Consider the following 23,996-nt stretch of genomic DNA (forward strand, 5'->3'; position numbering starts at 1 on the left):
CTGCATTATTCTGAGGCATCTCTTCTGTCAAATGAAGAACATGAAGACCTTTTCCAACTCCCTTCTCTTTCTTTAGTGAAAAGAAGTCATAGCATCTGGAGGAGATAAAAAAATACAGGTGGGACAGGGGGAAACTACCATTTGTATTAGGCTATCAGTAATTCTGCCCATGAGGAAGAGATGTTTCCACCTTGACAGGTCTTTATTTTATGAAACATGGGTGGGATGTTACTTGCATGTAAATCAGAAATACCTACTGGGGTAAAATGTTGACGCCATTCAAGTAAATGGTAAAACGTCCCTTGACTTCAGTGGGGTCATGATTTCATCCTAGGATCTTAAATTACTTTGGAGTTATGTCCACCATGGCCAATTTACATGGATTATGAGTTTATGGAATCCATGCGATATCCGGATACCACAGCTCCTGATTTAGTAAATTAATTTTGAACTCTGAGGACATGTTTCAGCTAATGAATCAAAGGTGCATCTGGACAGTCTGAACAGCATATAAACATTTATATGCAGTGATCTGTAGACAAGGCTGCTTCACCTAAATCTTTTACTGCCCAGCCAAACAGGAACCCTGTCTCTAGGGAGCACCTTTACCATGTGCCCTTTATCAAAGAAAAAATATGTAAACAATTCATGATAACAGCCATTTTACAGGAGTTATAGAGCTCTTGGACCCACTTCAAAATATTTTGCCCTGGGCCATATCATCTCAGTACATTGAAATTATATTCTGTCAACAGCTTTCTCAGTGTTCAAACAGACAACCAAATCCAACTTGGAGAACCCAGGCCATGGGCTATACTCCTGATATTCAACAGCAAATAACAACCTGCTTTTAACACAGTTTAATCTGCTCCAATCAGAGCAGGAATTAAGGGGTTCAATAAGGAAACAAGATTGGACATCTAAATTGAAAAGTGAGTTGGGTCAGTAGGAGCCACAATTCTCAAGGTCTCTTTCTAGTCTCAACAGAAAGGAAATGGTAGATGAACAATTTACAGTGAAGACTTGAGTCATCAAATGTAGACTTTTTCCTGCTTACAAATTTCCTGCCCATCCTACTTTTCCCCTGTGATTCCTTATCTTTAAAAAGCAACTATGATGGGCATAGAGAGACACCTGGATTATATACCTTCCTTCAGACCAATGGCTTACCAGATTCCCAGTGGCCCACCCTCCCCACCCTCCTGGCCACTTCTCTTCTGACTCCTGAGCAGCAGGGACCCTTAAAGGAGCCATTACTCTCTTTTCCCCACAAAGCTAGGCAAAGCCCCCCACCTTTCAGGTTGCAGGGGATGCATTTTTGCATAGTAATTTTTCAGGGTAGAACTCAGTTTAAAGGTCATTATTTTAATGACCAATTGTTCCAATACAGAAAGCAGCCAGCAAATGTTACCTCAGAGGAAAGTGGGAAAATACACTTACCCCACATACACAAGCACATGTTGAAGGTAGGAGGGGAAAAGGAGCAGCCAGGAGAAATTCTACCCGGGTTTTCTACCCTGGAAAAGCCTCACAGTACTGCCCTAGCACCAGCGCATCTCTGAGCAGGTATAGATAATAGAGTAGTAAAAGCAGCAGCAGGCTGACATTTAATACTTTCATCATCACTAGCACCAGTGTAATTGCACTGCTTCTTGTTCAATAGCAAAAGCCTTGTTTGCACAGGTAGGTTTTGGAAATCTCATAGGTTCAGATGAGCTTCAAAAATTTTGGATATGTATCTGAACCAGAGTTGAACCCCTAAACCTTTCAAGGTTTACCACCACTTACAGTAATGTGTTCTGAACTAACATGGTTAACTGAGAGCTCCCTCTATTTGCCAAGTTTTGTAGGTGAATACACTAGACAGGTCAAATACAGGATTGGTTTATAAATAGACATGCTTCAAAAACACTTCCCCATACATGGAATAAGATCTAGACTTCCTACGTTTCTATTGTTTGAAGCAAATGATATCATTGCTTGGATGTCTTTCCAGAGTTAATGGAAAAAAAGGCTTTGGAAACCGTAGTTAAATATAGGAATTAATACTTTAGCGAGTAGGGTGCTGTATAGAATTTATTCTGTGCTACCAGTACATAAACAAACTGCTGTCTTTAAGCGGAGGCAGGGGGAATATACGCCTATAATATAAAACATTGGACAAAAGCCAAATTCAGATTAAAGGCTGGGCTGACCGTCTCTAACTCATTCCATTGTGGAAAAAACTTGGCTCCAGATCATAGTGTAGTGTTACTGTACATACCATGGGCTTGCAGTCTCCACTGCCTTAGACCTTGCATAGTCACTTACACCTGTGCAATGTGAATGCAAAATGTTACCCAGTCAGAATGGTAGCATTTTACCCCCACTTTGCACCCATTAGCATAGGTACAAATGACTACACATGGTGCAAGTTAGTGGAGAACCAGGCCTTCTGGGCCAAATCAGGCCCTCTGGTAAACTATGACCTTTTGCTAGAAGGGTGTTGTGACAAAGTTCCTCCTCTACGTTGGTGGGTCTTGCGCTTATTGGCGGATTTGCTCGCCTTGGAGCTTCACAGCAGCCCTCACTTTGGCCATTTTCATGAACTCACAGTCCAGGTCAACTCCTCCTGAGTCTGACCAGGAGTTGGGAGGGAACCTGGGTCCACCCTCTACTCCAGGTTCCAGCCCAGGGCCCTGTGGAATGCAGCTGTTTACAGTGCCTCCTGGAACAGCTGTGCAACAGCTACAACTCCCTGAGCTACTTCCCCATGGCCTCCTCCCAACACCTTCTTTATCCTCACCATAGGACCTTCCTCCTGGTGTCTGATGATGCTTGTATTCCTCAGTCCTCCAACAGTATGCGTTCTCACTCTCAGCTCCTAGTGCCTCTCACTCCCAGCTCCTCACACGCACACCACAAACTGAAGTAAGCTCCTTTTTAAAACCCAGGTGCCCTGATTAGCCTGCCTTAATTTATTCTAGCAGTTTCTTGACTGGCTGCAGGTGTTCTAATCAGCCTATCTTAATTGTCTCCAGAAGGTTCTGGAACCTTCCCTGTTACCTTACCCAGGGAAAAGGGACCTATTTAGCCTGCTCTCCTATTGCTACCCTCTGGCCTGGGCTTTTCTTGCTTTTTGTCCCTGCTTTCGGCTTCCCCTTCCCCCCAACCAGGCCAGACACTCTCCCCCTTTCTTTTCTTTTGTTGTTTTTTTTTCTTTCTCCGCTGTTGCTAGAGTGCTGGCCAGCTGCCGGCCAGCCGGCTGTTAGCCCCCCCTGCCCACCCTCAGACGCTGCTGCCGCTCCAGCTAAACCTCCCCCGCCGAGAGGGGGGCGGCTGCTGACCCACTCCCCGGAGGGGGGAAGTGGAAGGACCCAGCCCCCAGACCCAGCCGCTTGCTGTTTGTCTGCGGACCCATCTCCGGTTGAGAGGAATCTTATCACTTGCTCCGGCATTTCTGGAATGCAAAAAAGAAAACCCGGAACAGACAGAGAAACAGCCGTTTACCAGAGGAACGCTGCCCGGGGAACTTACAAATCGCCGTGGAGGGGGCCCAAGACTGAGTAACTTTCGAACTGTGCTCTCGTGTGGGGGGAGGCTTTGACTGTGTCGTGACTGTGTTTGTAGGGACACACGGGGTGTGGCACGGAGCTGCCCCCCGATCCATCTGTGTCCTCCCAACCCCCACACTACCATCTTCACAACTGCCTCCTCCACCGTCATTGCTGGCTGTTTAACATCTGCCTCTGGACTTAGCTGCTCGCCCTGATTCCACCGTGTGGGCCAGAAGCACCAGCCAACCAAACAGGACTCTCTGGACAAGCGTACGGTGGTTTATGGCCCCCCCCCAAACTGCCCATCCCACAGCCTGTCCCTTTTTACCTGACCCCAACTCCTGTTAACCACCTTCCACCGCCCTCACTGGGGCATCGGCAATGGAGGGCACCAGGGTGACCTCTGCCGCTGCCATGCCCACCGCCTCCCCAGACTCTAGGGGAGCCCCCCCAGCTAGCAGGAAACACCAGGGCAAGAAGAAGGGGAAGGGCCCCGCTAAAACCACCAGGCCCTCCGTGGCAGGGGCCACCCCCACTGCTGCGGCCCCGCCACCGACCACAGCATCCCTCCCCGGTGCCCCCTTCACCAGCTCTGCGGGTGTCCCTCCCTCCCCCCCAGGATGTATGCCCGGGTGGCGGCAGCCCCCCCGCCTGCCGCCTCGTCATCTCTCCCTCCCACCGCCTCTGCCACCATCAACAGCGGCCGGGGCCCCTTCCCCACCATGACAAGGAAGCACGGTGTCCGATGCCTCCTGGTGCCCTCCTCGCCCCACGTGGAGACCTGCGTGTGGGTGTTGGCGAGGGTGGTGGGGCCCTCGGCCATTGTGGCGGCCTCCAAAATGTATGGAAAGGTTGTCTTCTTCTTAGCATCGGAGGCTGCCGCCCAGGAGGCGGTGGGGGAGGTGTTTGTCCCCCTAGAGCTACTAGAGGACCTGGGCGTCCGCCTGGTCCTGACCTCTGTCCCTCCTTTTCTCCCCAGTGCTGCCCTGTTACCCGCCCTTTCCACCCTGGGGAAACCTGTTTCTGTCATCAGCCCTCTCCCGTTGGGCTGCAAGGACCCCACCCTCCATCACATCTTTTCCTTCCGCTGGCAAGTGCAGCTTCTACTGCCATCGGCAGTGCGTGACGGAGAGACGCTTGAGGGGTACTTCCTAGTCCCCCACGAGGGGACCCGTTACCAGGTGTATTTCTCCACGGGGGAAGCCCGGTGCTACCTCTGCCCGGCAAGGAGGGGCATCTGGGATCCCCAAGACCCGGCAGGACATCGGCCCCGTCATTGCCGACGCCCCTGGCCACCCGATACCCGAACCCGCCCCCCCTCCTCTTCGGACCACCACTTCTCCCGCTCAGGCCCAAGGGGCACCTCCCCTACAACGCCCAGACGAGCGGGAGAGCCCCGCCCTCGCTGCTGACAGTCTGGTGGGGCCTATGGAGAAGGGTATGGCAGAGATACCACCAGACATGGGAGAGAGCCTGCCCCAGGGAGAATCCTCCCGCCCTTATGCCGCCCCACCATCCCCCCCCCCCCCCGCCACCCCCCAAATCCCTGAGCCATTGCCTTTACCCGCTGACATGATCCCTGCTAACCAGCCCCCAGATGATGACATGGAGGGCTGGGCCCTAGTCCAGGGGAAGTGAGGCAAGCGGAAGGCTCGAGCTCCGCCTCATCTAACTGAGGCGGAGGCCCCCCGGAAGACCAGGAAGGGGGGCACCGATGCCGAACCTTCTGCTTTGCCCACGAGTCTCCCATCCACCAATGTCAGCCGGGAAAGACGAGGTAGCACCGGAAGGTAGTGTCTCCCCTCCACGGGAGACCCTCCCCTCCGAGACCCTCGAGGAAGCCCCTTCTGTCCTGACGCTACCCGAAGTCCCTGTGAGCCCCGAGGCAACTGTCGTGGTGGATGCCAGCGGGGAGAACCCCGGGGCGACGGAAGTGTCCTCTCCTCCATGTTCGGGGAGATCGAGGCCCTAGATATGACCCCGGTCACCCAGGGGGAGGACGACCTTTTGCCACCAAACCTCGATTTGGGTGACCTCACTCCACTCCTCTTTTCCCCATGCTCCCTCCCCCCTAACTGCTGCTTCTGCTCCCACCTGTGAGGAGGTCCTGGACTCCTCCATTGACCCGGCCGCTGATGGCACCCCGCTGACTAACATCGAGCCTGCTCAGGTGACAGCCGGCGCCATGCAGCCGGGACACGAGTCGCCAGGGGCACCCCCTGTTGGTGCGGAGCAATAGATTTCCTTCCCGGGCGGGGACCCAATAGAAGATAATCCACCTCCTGATGCTGTGGCCGCTAAATCCACCATAGAGCCTGCGCCCGGTATCACTGAGAGCTCCCTCCCCACCCCCTTAACCCTCAAGTCTGATCGGGAGGCACCACCATCCAGCTGCTTGCCTCCCGAAACCCAGAACCTCGCCTCTGCCCCTACCCCTGCCCCTATCCAATTTACCTCCTGCAATGTTATTGCCGCCACCGGGGCTGTCTCCTTCCCTTTCCCAACTGATGACCCCCAGGGAGCGGCCTTTGTGTTCTCCTGCCCCGACCCATTAGGAGCTGCTATCTTCCCTCCACCGCCCCCTATGGCCCCAGAGCTTGGGGTGGGCCTAGAACCTCCATCCCATCAGGCACCCCGTCAGGGGTCCGCACCCTGCTTGTCCGTTTTAGTGGGCCACGGGGCTGCACCAAGGGCCCCGCCGAGAACAACCGGGAAACCGTAACCCCACCCCCCCATGAGCTGCGAGGAGAGCTGCGGAAGTTTTTAGAGGATGTCCGTGGCTCCCACAACAAGGTACAGCTTGCTCTCCAGCGATGGGGGGATTTTTTTCAAATGCTCTGGGCCACAAGGGCCCTCATGGGGGAAGGTAAAGGGATGGGGAAGGAGGATGCCGCGGCCTACTGGCGGGTCCGCGTCTTCTGTGACCAATTACTCACCTACGGGATGGGTCAAGTACTGTTGCGCGGCCCGCTGGGGGATGCGAGCGTCCCTGCCAGTGAGAATCCCCCCTGGCGCCCCCCATGACACCTCTCACCATCACAACGTTGAACAGCCAGGGTTGTAGGATGGCTCTCCGCAGGTCCCAGGTGCTCTCCTTCCTTCGAGAGGGAGGGTACTCTGTGATTTTCCTGCAGGAGACCCATACGGATCCGACTGCCGAAGACAGTTGGCGGCTGGAGTGGGGGGACAGGGTCTACTTTAGCCATTCCACGATTCGGCAGGCTGGAGTGGCGACCCTGTTCTCCCCCGACCTACGGCCCGAGGTGCTAGGGGTCACCGAGGCCATGCCGGGTCGCCTGCTGCATCTCCGGATCCATATAGAGGGGCTCATGGTTAACCTCGTTAACGTCTATACCCCGACATCGGGCCCGGAGCGGCTGCAATTTTATCGGCAGGCGTCCGCCTTCCTCGGCACCTTAGATTCTCATGAGTGCCTTGTCCTGGGAGGGGATTTTAATACCACCCTCAAGGAGCGAGACCGCTCGGGGACCAAGCAGAGCCTGGCCGCCGCGGACACCCTCCGGGAGATAGTTGAACATCACTCCCTAGTGGACATCTGGAGTGACCACCACCCGCATGACACTTCCACATTCACCTTTATCCGGGTGGAGGCCCATCGGTCGAGCCACTCCCGGTTGAACCGCATTTATTTATCACGCTTCCATCTCTCATGAGCCCACTCCTCCAGCATTCAGTTGGCCAAATTTTCTGACCATCACCTAGCCACCGTGACAGCCTCCCTCTGTGCGGAGACGCCGGAGCCGGCCTATTGGCATTTTAACAGCAGCCTGTTGGAGGATGAGGGCTTTGTGACGTCCTTCCGGGAATTCTGGCTGGCCTGGCGAGGGCAGTAGCATGGCTTTCCCTTGGCACGGCGATGGTGGGACCTGGGGAAGGTGCGCGCCCGGCTTTTCTGTCGCAACTGCGCCCAGCTTTTCTGCCGCAACTACTCCCGGGGCACCAGCCGACAGAGAAATGTGGCAATAGAGCAGTTGGAACGGGAGGTCTCAGAGCTGGAGAGGCGTCTGGCCGCCAGCCCCGAAGACCCGCTCCTCTGCGGAGCGTGCCGGGAGAAGCGGGAGGAGCTCCGGGCCCTCGAGCACCATTGGGCCCGGGGCGCCTTTGTTCGATCCCGCATCCGCCTCCTTCGGGAGATGGATCACGGCTCACGCTTCTTCTATGCCATGGAGAAAATGATGGGGGCTGGGAAACACGTCACCTGTCTCCTGGCAGAAGACAACACCCCTCTCACGGAACTGGCGGAGATGTGCGGGAAGGGCTGAGCCTTCTACACAAGTCTTTTCTCCCCGGATCCGACCGACCCTAGCGCTTGCAGAGTGCTTTGGGAGGAGCTCCCTACAGTCAGCGTGAGCAACCGAGACCGGCTAGAGTTGCCTCTCACTCTGGCCGAGTTCTCGGAAGCCCTCCGTCGTATGCCCACTAATAAGTCTCCAGGCATGGACAGGCTAACCGTGGAGTTTTACCGTGTGTTTCGGGACATCCTCGGCCCAGACCTAGTCACTGTCTGGGCCGAGGCTCTGCAGAGCGGGGTCCTCCCTCTTTCGTGCAGGCGAGTTGTGCTCGCCTTATTGCCGAAGAAGGGGGACCTCCGCGATTTACGAAATTGACGTCCCATCTCACTCCTTAGCACGGACTACAAAATCGTAGCGAAAGCAATCTCGCTGCGGCTAGGGTCTGTGCTGGTGGACGTGATCCACCCAGACCAGACCTACACCGTCCCGGACCGCAGTATCTTTGATAACCTATTTATGGTTCGGGACCTTTTGGAACTCGGGCGTAGAGACAATCTGTCGTTCGCTCTCCTGTTCCTAGATTAGGAGAAGGCATTCGATAGGGTGGACCACGGGTACCTCCTGAACACTCTGCAGGCGTTTGGCTTTGGACCCCAGTTTATGGGTTTTCTCCAGGTGCTCTACACTTCCACAGAGTGTCTGGTTAAGCTCAACTGGACCCTGACCGAACCGGTCAGCTTCGGGTGAGGAGTACGGCAGGGGTGCCCCCTCTCGGGCCAACTGTACGCTCTGGCGATCGAGCCCTTCCTCTGTCTCCTCCGCAGGAGGTTGACAGGGTTGGTGCTGCGGGAGCCGGAGCTGCAGCTGGTCCTGTCAGCGTATGCTCATGACGTGCTCCTCGTGATCCAGGACCCCGGTGACTTGGCGCAGGTGGAGGCTTGCCAGGCCATCTATTCGGCAGCCTCCTCCGCCCGGGTCTGCTGGGTCAAGAGCTCTGGCTTGGCGGTAGGAGACTGGCGGCAGGCGAGCTCCCTCCCACCCACGCTTCAGACCATCCGGTAGTGCGCGGGTCCGCTGCTCTACCTTGGTGTTTACCTTTCTGCCACGCATCCCTCTCCTCCGGAAAACTGGGAAAATTTAGAGGGCGGGGTGATAGAGCGGCTCCGGAAATGGACGGGACTACTCCGATGTCTCTCTCCCTCCGAGGGAGAGCGCTGGTGCTTAATCAACTAGTCCTGTCCATGCTCTGGTACCAGCTCAACACCCTGGTCCCGGCTCCGGGTTTCCTGACCAACCTCCGGACATCAATTCTGGGGTTCTTTTGGTCAGGAACGCACTGGGCCCCTGTAGGGGTTCTTCATCTGCTCCTGAAGGGAGGAGGACAGGGCCTGAAGTGTCTACACACTCAGGTCTGTGTCTTCCGCCTCAAGGCCCTACAGAGGCTGCTCTATGGTGCAGGCAGTTTGGCGTGGAGCACACTGGCGCACGCCATCCTGCGCCGCATCTGAGGGCTCCAATATGACCAGCAGCTCTTTTATCTCCGGCTGGGAGGTCTTCCGTGAGACCTCTTGGGGCTGCCGGTCTTCTACCAGGATCTCCTCCGGACTTGGAAACTGTTTTTAACGACCAGGTCTGGGGCGGCCACCAAGGGGGTAGATCTCCTCGCGGAGCCCCTGCTACACTACCCCCAGCTCCATGTGCAGGTAGCGGAGTCCCGCTCGGTGCGCCAGAGCTTGATCCTGGCAGAAGTCACAAGAGTCATAGACCTCCTGGACTACGACCGGGGAGACTGGCTGGATCCCCTGACGCTCGCCCGGCGCATGGGGCTCTCCAGACCTCGCACCCCCCGGCGAGTACTTCAGGAGGCTTTGCCGCCCGCTGCTCGAGCTTACCTCAACCGGGTCCTGCTCGAGGGCACGCCCTGCCCACCCTCTACCCCAGGCCTGCCGGACCTTTTAATTGGACCCCTGCCCCGCAGACCCAATCGACCCCTTCACTGCGAGCTGGCTGCATGAACTGCAGCTGGTATGCTTCCAAACCGCGCCAAGGAAACATCTATACACGCTCGTGCTCCACACCCTTCACGCCCTCACCCTAGTGTCCCGCCCCGACACAAAGTGGCGAGACCTTCTGCCACCTTTGGAGGGTGAGCAGCCCCGGTGGGCCAGCCTATATTCCACCTTGGTTCCAAGGCCTGTTGGGGACATCAGTTGGCAGCTCCTTCATGGAGCTGTGAGCATGGGCACGTACTTGGCGTGGTTCACCCCTGTCCCAGACACTTGTCCCTTTTGTGGTGTGAGGGAAACCCTGGCGCACGTATATTTGGTGTGCGCCGGGCTGCAGCCCCTGTTCCAGCTCCTCACAAATCTCCTGTTACGTTTTTGGTTGCATTTTTCCCCTCACCTTTTTATTTATGCACTCCCCATCCGTGGCCTCACAAAGTCGCGGGATCTCCTAGTTAACCTCCTCCTGGCCCTGGCTAAAATGGCCATCTATAAAACCAGAGAGAGGAGGTTGGCCGATGGAGTTTCGTGTGACTGTGGGGCCGTTTTCCGATCCTCGGTCCGTTCACGTATCCGGGCAGAGTTCGTCTGGGTGGCGTCCACCGACTCCCTTGATGCTGTTGAGGAGCAGTGGGCGCCGTCCGAGGTTCTCTGTTCGGTGTCCCTGTGCAGGTCCCTTTGTCTGACCCTTTGATTGGGGGAGAGAGTAAGGGACCACAGCCCCAGCCATTGCTGCTGCAGACACCACCACCTTAGAGGGGTCCTTTCACACGTGGGTGCACGTGCCTCCCCCCCGGATTGTCCACCCCACAGCCTGCCCCTTTTGTTGGGTGCTTTCAGAGGAGGGAATTGTTGGTGACACTTGGGCGTGGCGCCACGTAACTCAAAGGGGTGGAAGACCACAAGAGTCGATGAAGCCCCCTCGCTCTGGGCCACCAGGTAACTCGGAAGGGTGGAAGACCACAAGAGTTGAGGAAGCCCCCCGCTCTGGGCCCAGGCAAGCTTGAACACTTCCCTCCCCTGAAGCTAATGAGAAAACAATTGTGATTGGTTGCTGTGTTACACATTGCGTATGCTGCTGTTTTTACTTTGTAAGTGTGTTATACAAATAAAAAAAAAATCTTTTGCTTCAAAAAAAAAAAATTACTCTCCTATAGCCATCTAGCCCGACCCTCTCACAGTATAAATCAAAAATGTGTCCTAAAGGCAGCAGAATCAGCTCCAGATTGTTCTGTTGATCAGACCCCTCCCCAAATACAGAAGTTACTGGGGATGTTATTCTCCTATCTGTGGATGCCCCAGCATTCTAAGAAAGTCCTCTTTATCTTAAGGTGTCTTCAGAAAGCTGGTACACTTACGCAGAGCCCAAGGACTGCTCCCTCGGTCTCTTTCTCCCATCGCATCACATATGCTTCAGAAATAACTAACTTAAATAGCAAAGATAAATTAGAAGTTTTAAATTTTTACTGTATTGATTGGCTTTTTACACTGGTTTACATCATATTTTAACATACATGTATTTTCCTGTTTGTTTTTAGCACCCATTTTAAGTTAATATGTAATCATCTCCCTGCAAGGGACAATTCAGCAGAATGCAGCTTCTCATAACTCTGGAGTGTCCACATAGTGGCTTCTTCAGGGATACAGAAGGGGGAAGAATGCTATGGAGTATGCTGCTTGCATACAACCTTTTGTTGTCTAGGGGTGAGATCCCCCATAGAGTTTCTCAAGTATCTATACTAGGCATTTTTAACTAGGCAGTTTTTAAAATTTATTGTGTGGCTGACATTTTTAAAGGTCTTACTAAGCCGAATGTGTCACAACAGTGCCTTCTGGATTCTGTCTGGTTTGTTTTATAAATATGTATTTAGGATGAAAGCCATGCAAAGTTAAAATTCTTATGGAAAATCACAAATCTCTTGTACATGGCAGTCTTCTTATGTTTGTTATTCAACTCTGCCTAAAGTCTGGGACAAGAATGCTTTATAAATTGAGGCAGCAAAAGTAAATAATTCTCCAAATATTGAGAGATTACTATGGCATAATTGCCAAATCTAACTTTTAAATGAAAGTAAACCATACAGCCAGGGCCGGCTCTACCGTTTTTGCCTCCCCAATTAGTGAAAAAACCTGTCACCACCGAATTGCCGCTGCAGACGGCGGAACAGAGAAGCCGCCGTCGAATTGCCGCCGCCACAGAATCACTGCCGCCCCTTTCTGACTGCTGCCCCAAGCACCTGCTTGGAATCATAGAATCATAGAATATCAGGGTTGGAAGGGACCTCAGGAGGTCATCTAGTCCAACCCCCTGCTCAAAGCAGGACCGATCCCCAATTAAATCATCCTAGTTAGGGCTTTGTCACCTTAAAAACTGACCTTAAAAACTTCTAACCTTAAAACTGACCTTAAAAACTTCTAAGGAAGGAGATTCCACCACCTCCCTAGGTAACGCATTCCAGTGTTTCACCACCCTCCTTGTGAAAGTTTTTCCTAATATCCAACCTAAATCTCCCCCACTGCAACTTGAGACCATTACTCCTCGTTCTGTCATCTGCTACCACTGAGAACAGTCTAGAGCCATCCTCTTTGGAACCCCCTTTCAGGTAGTTGAAGCAGCTATCAAATCCTCCCTCACTCTTCTCTTCTGAAGACTAAACATCCCCAGTTCCCTCAGCCTCTCCTCATAAGTCATGTGTTCCAGTCCCCTAATCATTTTTGTTGCCCTCCGCTGTACTCTTTCTAATTTTTCCACATCCTTCTTAGTGTGGGGCCCAAAACTGGACACAGTACTCCAGCTGAGGTCTCACCAATGTCGAATAGAGGGGGACGATCACGTCCCTCCGTCTGCTGGCAATGCCCCTACTTATACGTCCCAAAATGCCATTGGCCTTCTTGGCAACAAGGGCACACTGTTGACTCATATCCAGCTTCTCGTCCACTGTAACCCCTAGGTCCTTTTCTGTAGAACTGCTGCCGAGCCATTCGGTCCCTAGTCTGTAGCATTGCATTGGATTCTTCCGTCCTAAGTGCAGGACTCTGCACTTGTCCTTGTTGAACCTCATCAGATTTCTTTTGGCCCAATCCTCCAATTTGTCTAGGTCCCTCTGTATCCTATCCCTACCCTCCAGCATATCTACCTCTCCTCCCAGTTTAGTGTCATCTGCAAACTTGCTGAGGGTGCAATCCACACCATCCTCCAGATCATTTATGAAGATATTGAACAAAACCGGCCCCAGGACCAACCCTTGGGGCACTCCACTTGATACCGGCTGCCAACTAGACATGGAGCCATTGATCACTACCCGTTGAGCCCGACAATCTAGCCAGCTTTCTATCCACCTTATAGTCCATTCATCCAGCCCATACTTCTTTAACTTGCTGGCAAGAATACTGTGGGAGACCGTGTCAAAAGCTTTGCTAAAGTCAAGGAACAGCGCGTCCACTGCTTTCCTTTCATCCACAGAACCAGTTACCTCGTCATAGAAGGCAATTAGATTAGTCAGGCATGACTTGCCCTTGGTGAATCCATGCTGACTGTTCCTGGTCACTTTCCTCTCATGTAAGTGCTTCAGAATTGATTCCTTGAGGACCTGCTCCATGATTTTTCCAGGGACTGAGGTGAGGCTGACTGGCCTGCAGTTCCCAGGATCCTCCTTCTTCCCTTTTTTAAAGATGGGCACTACATTAGCCTTTTTCCAGTCATCCGGGACTTCCCCCGATCGCTATGAGTTTTCAAAGATAATGGCCAATGGTTCTGCAATCAAATCCGCCAACTCCTTTAGCACTCTCAGATGCAACGCATCCGGCCCCATGGACTTGTGCACATCCAGCTTTTCTAAATAGTCGCGAACCACTTCTTTCTCCACAGAGGGCTGGTCACCTCCTCCCCATGCTGTGCTGCCCAGTGCAGTAGTTTGGGAGCTGACCTTGTTCGTGAAGACGGAGGCAAAGAAAGCATTGAGTACATTAGCTTTTTCCACATCCTCTGTCACTAGGTTGCCTCCCCCATTCAGTAAGGGGCCCACACTTTCCTTGACTTTCTTCTTATTGCTAACATACCTGAAGAAACCCTTCTTGTTACTCTTAATATCTCTTGCTAGCTGCAACTCCAGGTGTGATTTGGCCTTCCTGATTTCACTCCTGCATGCCCGAGCAATATTTTTATACTCATCCCTGGTCATTTGTCCAATCTTCCACTTCTTGTAAGCTTCTTTTTTGTATTTAAGATCAGCAAGGTTTTCACTGTTAAGCCAAGCTTGTCGCCTGCCATATTTACTATTCTTTCTACACATCGGGATGGTTTGTCCCTGTAACCTCAATAAGGATTCTTTAAAATACAGCCAGCTCTCCTGGACTCCTTTCCCCCTCATGTTATTCACCCAGGGGATCTTGCCCATCAGTTCCCGGAGGGAGTCAAAGTCTGCTTTTCTGAAGTCCAGGGTCCGTATTCTGCTGCTTTCCTTTCTTCCTTGTGTCAGGATCCTGAACTCAACCATCTCATGGTCACTGCCTCCCAGGTTCCCATCCACTTTAGCTTCCCCTACTAATTCTTCCTGGTTTGTGAGCAGCAGGTCAAGAAGAGCTCCGCCCCTAGTTGGTTCCTCCAGCACTTGCACCAGGAAATTGTCCCCTACATTTTCCAAAAACTTCCTGGCTTGTCTGTGCATCGCTGTATTGCTCTCCAAGCAGGTATCAGGGTGATTCAAGTCTCCCCTGAGAACGAGGACGTGCGATCTAGTAACTTCTGCGAGTTGCCGGAAGAAAGCCTCGTCCACCTCATCCCCCTGGTCCGGTGGTCTATAGTAGACTCCCACCACGACATCACCCTTGTTGCTCACACTTCTAAACTTAATCCAGAGACTCTCAGATTTTTCTGCAGTTTCATAGTTGAGCTCTGAGCAGTCATACCGCTCTCTTACATACAGTGTAACTCCCCCACCTTTTCTGCCCTGCCTGTCCTTCCTGAATAGCTTATATCCATCCATGACAGTACTCCAGTCATGTGAGTTATCCCACCAAGTCTCTGTTATTCCAATCACGTCATATTTCCTTGACTTTGCCAGGACTTCCAGTTCTCCCTGCTTGTTTCCCAGGGTTCATGCATTTCTGTATAGGCACTTGAGATAACCCACTGATCGCCCCTCTTTCTCAGTATGAGGCAGGAGCCCTCCCCTCTGACGCGCTCCTGCTCGTGCTTCCTCCCGGTATCCCACTTACCTCAGGGCTTTGGTCTCCTTCACCTGGTGAACCTAGATTAAAGTCCTCCTCACTAGGTTAGCCAGCCTGCTTGCAAAGATGCTCTTCCCTCTCTTTGTTAGGTGGAGCCCGTCTCTGCCTAACACTCCTCCTTCTTGGAACACCATCCCATGGTCAAAGAATCCAAAGCCTTCTCTCCGACACCACCTGCGTAGCCATTCGTTGACTTGCACGATTCGACGGTCTCTACCCAGGCCTTTTCCTTCCATGGGGAGGATGGACAAGAACACCACTTGCGCCTCAAACTCCTTTATCCTTCTTCCCAGAGCCACGTAGTCTGCAGTGATCCGCTCAAGGTCATTCTTGGCAGTATCATTGGTGCCCATGTGCAGAAGCAGGAAGGGATAGCGATCCGAGGGCCTGATGAGTCTCGGCAGTCTCTCCGTCACATTGCGAATCTTAGCTCCTGCCAAGCAGCAGACTTCTCGGTTTTCCCGGTCGGGGCAGCAGATAGATGACTCAGTCCCCCTGAGGAGAGAGTCCCCGACCACCCACCACCCGCCTCCTTCTCTTGGGAGCGGTGGTCATGGAACCCCCAACCCTAGGACAGTGCATCCCATGCCTTCCAATCGGCGGAGTCTCCTTCTGCTCCTTTCCCTCAGACGTATCATCTGGTCCACTCTCCGCATTAGTACCTGTGGAGAGAACGTGAAAACAGTTACTTACCTGTATCTGCATTGCTGGTGCATGGACGTTCCCCTTTTTTCTTCTGGAGGTCACATGATGCGAAATTTCTTCACCATCCTCCTGTCCCCGGCGTGCAGCCTGCTCTGAATCTTCAGAACCTTGTGCCCGTAGAAACATATCCTGACGTCTGTCCAGGAAATCTTCAGTTTCTCTTATGCAACGCAGGGTCGATACCTGTTGCTCCAGACCTTGAACCTTCTCTTCCAATATGGAGACCAGCTTGTACTTTGTACAGACAAAGTCGCTTCTGTCCTGTGGAAGAAAGACAAACATAGCACATCCAGTGCAGGTCACAACAGCTGAACACCCCCCCCCCCCCCATCCATATTACCTTCCTTCTACGAGCTTCCTCAGGAGTTGCAGTAATTACTCAGAGAATCCGGCAAGATGTAAGCCTCAGTGGGCTCTCCCCAGGCAAACTCCTTCTGTTAGCTGCTCAGCTGGTTCGCAGCTGACTGGCTTTTTATACAGTCAGGCCCACTTAAGGCTCACCTGGAACAAAGCACTCCCAGTTCCCGCCATTTTCAAACAACCAATCAAGCACACAGTCAAACTGTCCTCACAACAAACACTCAGATACGAACACTCAGCTACTCACAACAAACAAACACTCAGATATTCACCTCGGGCCTGAAGCCCGTCCTGCATACAGCCTCCAAACAATGAATGTTATCAGCTCTCTTCTGGCTTTCATAGGATACTAAATGGTCTGTGAAAGTGCCCCTCCCTTGTAGCAGTTGCCAGTCATCTGTCCATCAGACCCTGTTGAGAGAGAGACTCTCTTATAACTTCTTTTTGGGAGATGCAGCACCCCTAACCTACATTGCTAGTCTCACAGTGTGTGCTGAAAGCTGGGCAGGCAGGCATTTGGCTGGCTACGCTTCCTTGTCAGCCCCTTTTGGGCTTGTTAGAACCATAGGTAACATTATAGCTCCCCTTTCTCCCAAGGAGTACAAATAGTGGGGGTCTATCTGCTCCTTGTACGCTCTTTCCCTCTTTGCACATCTACACAGAGGGGGCCAGAATCAGCACCTAACCAAACTGCTCATTCATTCAGGTCTACACTACAAAGCCTATGTCTGCATAGCTATCCCAGCTTAGCCCCCAGGGCAGATGCAGCATGCCAACAGAAGGAATTTTTCTGCCAACATAGTAACACCATCTCCCTGAATGATATTAGCTTTACCAACAAAAACATTCTGCTTTTGGCATAGTTGTGTCTGCACAGGGCTTTTGCTGGCATAGCTGTGCTGGAGAGGGAGTATGGTTCCCCCCTCCCCCCCACACACACCTTGATCAACATAGCTCTGGATCAAAGAATATTTTCACATTGGCCTACATTAGGAAAAAATAATAATCAGATCTACATGATAGTGAACATATGATTGAATCTTAATATTCAGAAGGGTGCACTGTCATTTTGCATATATTGTAGAGAATACACAGAACAGTTTTTCAAAACCACCTGCTCTATAAATATGGCTGGTGGCCAGGGCTGTTCTTTGTGAAAAGTCCTTCCCCAAATGTGTACAAATGTAGGTTCCAGTTTCTTTCCAATGAGAGAGACACATGTTGCTCTCCTTAGTTTCAATGGGAATTGTAAACATGCAGAATTTGGCCCTTGATATGTAGGTCAAGCGCTGAAGTTATGGTAATCATGCATCAAATAAAAAAAGACCAGGCTTTCTTAGGTAAAAAAGAGGCTGTCTTAGCCAAACAATTCTCAGAATATTTGGAGAGTATATCCACACCTACATGCTTTCCTTCCTCTCAGACAGCTGCCAATCTACATCTCCCCATCCTCTGGAAATCCAGGCCAATTAAGGTCTTAAGCTTTGACTTCATAGAAGACTTACTGCCCAGTACTCTTAGTCGCTGCTGGATTGAAGGCAGCCAGAGCTTCAGGTGACTGCTTCCCATCACACCCCGACAGTCCCTGCGGCGTGACTGCCTGCAAAGGTCAGGGCTCAGCCTCTAACCTGATAACAAGCAGATCAGTGCTGGTGTAATCCGTGGCACCCAATCAGCAACACTTTCCAGGCTGGTTTTGAATGATTTGTTTATACATTTTGCTAGGAGAATAATTTGGCATGCCCAGGACACAAGGTGTATTCTTTTTTAAATAAAGCCATTTTTGAGTGATTACACTTGTAATACAGAGTAATTCATCTGAAACCACTGAAATGCCCAGGTGTCCTCTTTCTCTATAACACATGCACAGGCTCTTTTTCTTTTCTTTTCCTTTAAAGAAAGCAAAAGAAAGAAACACTTCCAGGTTCGGATTTTATAGACAGTGTTTCAGATCAGCATGAGATTTTACAGCTGAGTGTAAATCCCCTGAAACTGTGCTTTTAGATGAACTAGCAGATCTCACTGGTGATGCTATAATGTTCTGCTTTCAAAGGCGTGTTTGGAATCCAAAATTAACTCTCAAGCCAGAATCTCAGGTCAGATACCCTAATATGCCACCCATTGCCATACCACACAAGTATGAGGTTTGTCGGCACTACCAGTCAAACTTAGCTTTACATTAAGCTCCCAGACTTTCTAAATCCCTCTGTAAATCTTAGCCTGGCATAGATGCTGTCATAAATATAAAGGGAAGGGTAAACCCCTTTGAAATCCCTCCTGGCCAGGGGAAAGCTCCTCTCACCTGTAAAGGGTTAAGAAGCTAAAGGTAACCTCGCTGGCACCTGACCAAAATGACCAATGAGGAGACAAGATACTTTCAAAAGCTGGGAGGAGGGAGAGAAACAAAGGGTCTGTGTGTCTGTCTATATGCTGGTTTCTGCCAGGGATAGACCAGGAATGGAGTCTTAGAACTTTTAGTAAGTAATCTAGCTAGATATGTGTTAGATTATGATTTCTTTAAATGGCTGAGAAAAGAATTGTGCTGAATAGAATAACTATTTCTGTCTGTGTATCTTTTTTGTAACTTAAGATTTTGCCTAGAGGGGTTCTCTATGTTTTTGAATCTAATTACCCTGTAAGATATCTACCATCCTGATTTTACAGGGGGGATTTCTTTATTTCTATTTACTTCTATTTTTTATTAAAAGTCTTCTTGTAAGAAACTGAATGCTTTTTCATTGTTCTCAGATCCAAGGGTTTGGGTCACCTATGCAAATTGGTGAGGCTTTTTATCCAACATTTCCCGGGAAAGGGGGGGTGCAAGTGTTGGGAGGATTGTTCATTGTTCGTAAGATCCAAGGGTCTGGGTCTGTAGTCACCTAGGCAAATTGGTGAGGCTTTTTACCAAACCTTGTCCAGGAAGTGGGGTGCAAGGTTTTGGGAAGTATTTTGGGGGGAAAGACGCGTCCAAACAGCTCTTCCCCAGTAACCAGTATTAGTTTGGTGGTGGTAGCGGCCAATCCAAGGACAACGGGTGGAATATTTTGTACCTTGGGGAAGTTTTGACCTAAGCTGGTAAAGATAAGCTTAGGAGGTTTTTCATGCAGGTCCCCACATCTGTACCCTAGAGTTCAGAGTGGGGGAGGAACCTTGACAGATGCTGTGACTGAGAGAAAGAATAAAGTTGATAGCAAGCGAGTACAGTTATTGCCAAGGTATAACATGAAATTCTGCAATAGTATCAAAGACAATATGGGGCATGCAGAATCTGTTGATAGCATATTGCAATATTTTGATTATAATCTCCTTAATTTTTAAAGCTGCATGTAAGGAAATGGCCTATATTTCCTGTTTTTGATATACTAGTAGAATTGTACTGGGAGCCTTGTTCTGTGTTTGGCTTTGTTCTCTGTCAGAATACCAACTGTTAGGGGTTTGAATGGGCATCCAGGGATGACAATGACTTAAGTGGATTATTTTGTGTTAAATGCTAGCAATAAAGAAAATAATTAATACATACAGAAGCTTGAATGGTTAGTGAGTGTTTGTTGTTGTTTTAATGATTTTTGCTTGAGAAAACCGGATTCAGGTCAAAACTGAAAGTCTCTCCAAATTTTCTGCAGAGAATTGCCTTTTGTTGGCTGGACATGCACTGGCATAAGAAATATTGTCTTGGGACAAAACGTCTGAGAACAGAGAGGACAAAATATTCTTTGTTTTGGGACACATGAGCTTTATACTTCCATTTTTACATACATTTGATTAATATTAAATATGCTAATGTTTTATTCACAAGGTTCACAGACATTACTGGCAGTTTCACATTCTCTTATTTGTACATAAATAGTAAAGTCTATCTTCATCTGCAGCAAAATGTTACACATTAACTCCATTCCCTTCTCCAAACATATGTAACTCCCATTGACATTAGTAGGAATCACCTGCACTTAAGGAGAGCACAATACACTTCAAAAGAATTTCACTGCTTGCTCTGCATATAGTATAAGGAAAAGATCACTCTAACCTTAAATTACTTATTTTTAAATGGTCTTCAACATACCATGGGAAATTATTTGTGTGTCTAATATCCAGTACATACTAACCCAGTCTGTAACTCCAGTCTGTCATTGCTTTTGCATACTCATTAGGTCTGATATTGCAGTCCTTACTCAGACTGAGCCCTTACTCATGTGAGTATCCCAACAGAGCTCAATGTAGAGTTGAAGAATAATGCTCAAATATATCAACCTTTCAATGATATAACTGTGCAAAGCCAAAGTCATTAATGTGTAATGCATATGATAGCTAATGACTAGTGATGAAGAAAATGACTTAGAATCAGTTTAAATAATGAAGAGCTGAAGGATTAGTAGTAATGACTAAACAATAAAACTTGATCAATAAATGATTTAACTTGATTACAAACTATAATTCTCACTGTACCTTGGTCTGACTGTGTTTAGACACTGTAAAAACTCTCTCTTGGCTATTGAGTGAATATATTTGTACGAATAAAAACACCCTGCACTTATGGTGTAATACCTTCCACCTGAAGATCTCAAAGCACTTTCTGTAATTAATCTTCACTGTACCAAGACTTAGGATTTCAAAAGAATATGGTTGCCTTCAGATAATAGTTGCTATTTAATGACAAGAAATTGCTAGAAACTTCCTAGACCAGCGGTTCTCAAACTTTTTCTTTCTGAGGCTCCCCCCCCCACCTCACCCCCATGCTAAAAAAACTCTATGGCTGGGTAGTGCCACAACTGTTTTTCTGCATATAAAAGCCAGGACCAGCATTGGGGTGTAGCAAGCAGGGCACTTGCCTGGGGCCCCACACCAGAGGGGGCCGCACAAAGCTAGGTTGCTCAAGCCTCAGCCCCAGGTGGCAGGGCTGGGAGCCTGGGCCTTCAGCCCCACACAGTGTGGCTTCAGCTTTCTACCCCAGATCCCAGCAAGTCTAACACTGGCCCTGCTTGGCAGCCCCCCTGAAATCTGCTCATGGCCCTCCAGCAGCCCTCGGACCCCTGATTGAGAACCATTGTCCTAGACCATCACCAAGATATGAGAGATTAATGCCACCTCTGACCTCAGATTGTTCTTCAGCAGACTTCTTGAATTTTAAGCTACAGCTTTGGTTCTTACCTTCAATTTAATTGCACAAGCTCCTGAAATGTCATTTAATTGTTAACACAGTTTTAAGATAGTCAGCTCAGTTTTCAATAAGTCAGGTTTATTCACATAAACAATTAAATACATTTTTCTCAAAAATTATAGAAATCAAATAAAAAATACTTTGTATATCTCTAAACTTTTGTCCCTAGAGTTTGGGGCTTTTTGAATGACAATGTCTTATGTCATACTCTAACTTGATTGCCCTTCCATCATGTGTGTATGTGTGTGTGTGTGTATATATAGCATTGTTTACGTAACCTTTTAACAAGAATTTTTTTACAAATTTACACTTAAACACTGGGGGGGGGGGAACCTTATGTTACAATTTCATAATAATTTCAAAATAAATGACAATGCAGTAACACTACATCAGTGAATTATAAACATTTATAGATGGAAAAGTGGAAAATGTTACCTCTAAAACTCAGAAGTACAAAAGGCCAAACCCAGGCAAGAAGAGCCCAACCATAATCCAGAATGGAAAATTAGGGTCAGTCTCAAACATTTTCCCATTGGGTTCTCTACCTTCTAGATACACCTTCCAGATTTTTCTTTTGGTTATCCCAAGAATTTTTCTACTTAAAGGACATAAAAAAGAGGAAAAGGAAATTAAAAACTTCCTAAAATTATGGAAGCAAACAATTGGTGTCACCACTTTAGCTATGAGTATTGTTCCAATTTTCAAATTAAAAGCTGGAAGGAAGGATGTCACATAAACCATAGCCCCTGAACATTTTCCAATACATGTGTAAACAACTGCATTTTTCCCCACAAGTAAACAAATATACCAGCTTCCAAATTTCCAGTGAATTTTCTTTTTAGCAATAATGTTTACCAAATTCAAACCCACACCACCAATTAAGAGAAAAACTCTTTGTTGTTAGTGATTACAAAATGGCCATGACTTAGTCACTCCTGTATGGTATAGTCTAAACATATTCTCCTTCTCAAATGGTGCAGAATTCCGTGAATGAAGTGGGGGAGTATTATGTCTGGGAGATTATTTTCTGAAACAAATATGAAATCTTTTGGGAAGCTGAAGACACAATTTCAGTTCCTAGGACACATTTTATCAATTTAGCTATCAGGTTTCATCAAACTTGGGGAAAACTTTGAATCCAAATTAATTTAAATCTTGTATGCCTTAAAACTAACAAAAAAGGAACTTAAATGTATGAGAGCCATGAGAGCCTCACAACAAATGTGGGTGTTTGCTTTGGGAATCTAAATTATTGCATGCAATAAAACTTAGACTATACTGGATATGTCTTGACAATACAATAACAATTAATACCAGGTATTGAATGGCCCACTGCATTGATATATATGACTTATACAATACCCCCCCAAAGAATTCAGCAGCTGTGCTTATGTAATACAGATGTTTGCTGGAGGCATCAAAAAGATGTATGAGACATACTACTCACAATGTGGAGTTATAACAACATTTAGAAATTCTATATCCGTGTAGAAAATCTTGTCACAGTAGTTCGTAGTGTTAATCCCCTAATGACAGTTTTGAAATTTCCTAAAATTTAGACTCAATGCTTTTTTAGGCTGTTATGGTTTTTGCTAAAATGTGTATAACTAGGAACTGGAAATCTACTAATCCTCCTCCTTGGAATGAATGAATTAAGAAGGCCTAGTCTTTGCTTGGGACAACTCCCAGTGAGCTTACCATTCCAAGTATATGTTTTACTATTTTCTCCTATGTACTGTAGCTGACTTCATTTAACATTTTTGTGTGCATTCTGTTTTCAGGGTGGAAAATCTTACACAGGACCATGTGGAGGAAGAGACTGTAGTAGGGGATGTGAATGTTTCCCTGAAAAAGGGGGCCGTGTAAGTACCAATGTCTTCCTATCCAGACACTTGTATGTTGCACTGTAGAGACCAGATCCAAAATCCACTGACATCAGTGAACTTTGGATCAGTCTGTAGGCGTTATGTATGTTAAATAATACTCTTGCTGAAAAAGAATATCTTATTATTTGACTTCACTATAGTTCCTATAGCAGTTTTTAGATTGTTTGAATGAAGCAACTAAATGCACATCTGAAACTAAGATTTAATTAAGAAAGAAACATTCTGGAACAAAACACAGTACATGGCACTTGCGTGGAGGATTACAGGATTATTATCAAAGGTCTCTTTCATTATGCAGCATATTAGAACTAAGTTATATGGCAAACCATTTCTCCCTGGCTTTTTATGAGGCAAAGCTGGCCTGGATCATATGGCAATGTTAAGCAATTATAAAACCATTCAGTAACCTTCAGTTTTATCAAAATGTTTCTACAAATTGGGCATGGGGGTAAATGTATACTCAGTCCTCATTATTTGCATTAAAGCAGAAGAATATCAGGCTTGTGGGATTTAGAACTTCCACAGGAGGGGAGCCATTTGGGACTGTGTGGAATGCATTGGCACGAAGCAGAAGGGGCTGAAGCAGTGTTTTGAGGGGAGCAAGTAAAGGATTGCAGGATGAGGCAGTTGCCATGCAAAGCTCCTAACCTGTGCAAGGGTGCACATCCAATCCTGCATGATTTAGGAGCCCTAAATGGCAGACTCTGCTACATCTGATACAGTAATTCAGCCCTTTCTGCCCCCTACTGCTAAGAAAAGGTTAAGAGAGGCAGGCCACACATCCTTGCTGCTGTCTTGAATCCCATGTGAGCTCCCTTTTTCCACTTTCCACTCAGTTTGTGCCACTTCAATTTCTTGTTACAGTCCTT

The 23,996-nt window shown here is 48.8% G+C and overlaps 1 protein-coding gene across 1 annotated transcript in view; it reads left to right on the forward strand.

Annotated features, from left to right (window-relative positions):
* COL4A2 (collagen type IV alpha 2 chain) overlaps nt 1–23,996 on the forward strand; it is a 249,358-nt gene that overhangs the window by 45,494 nt on the left and 179,868 nt on the right. Inside the window, exon 4 of the mRNA XM_073349678.1 lies at nt 23,023–23,103. Within this exon, the coding sequence (XP_073205779.1) occupies nt 23,023–23,103 (81 nt within the window). The remainder of the gene's footprint in view (nt 1–23,022; nt 23,104–23,996) is intronic.

The sequence above is a fragment of the Lepidochelys kempii genome, chromosome 1, assembly GCF_965140265.1.
Source record: "Lepidochelys kempii isolate rLepKem1 chromosome 1, rLepKem1.hap2, whole genome shotgun sequence".
In the NCBI taxonomy this organism is placed as follows: Eukaryota; Metazoa; Chordata; order Testudines; family Cheloniidae; genus Lepidochelys; species Lepidochelys kempii.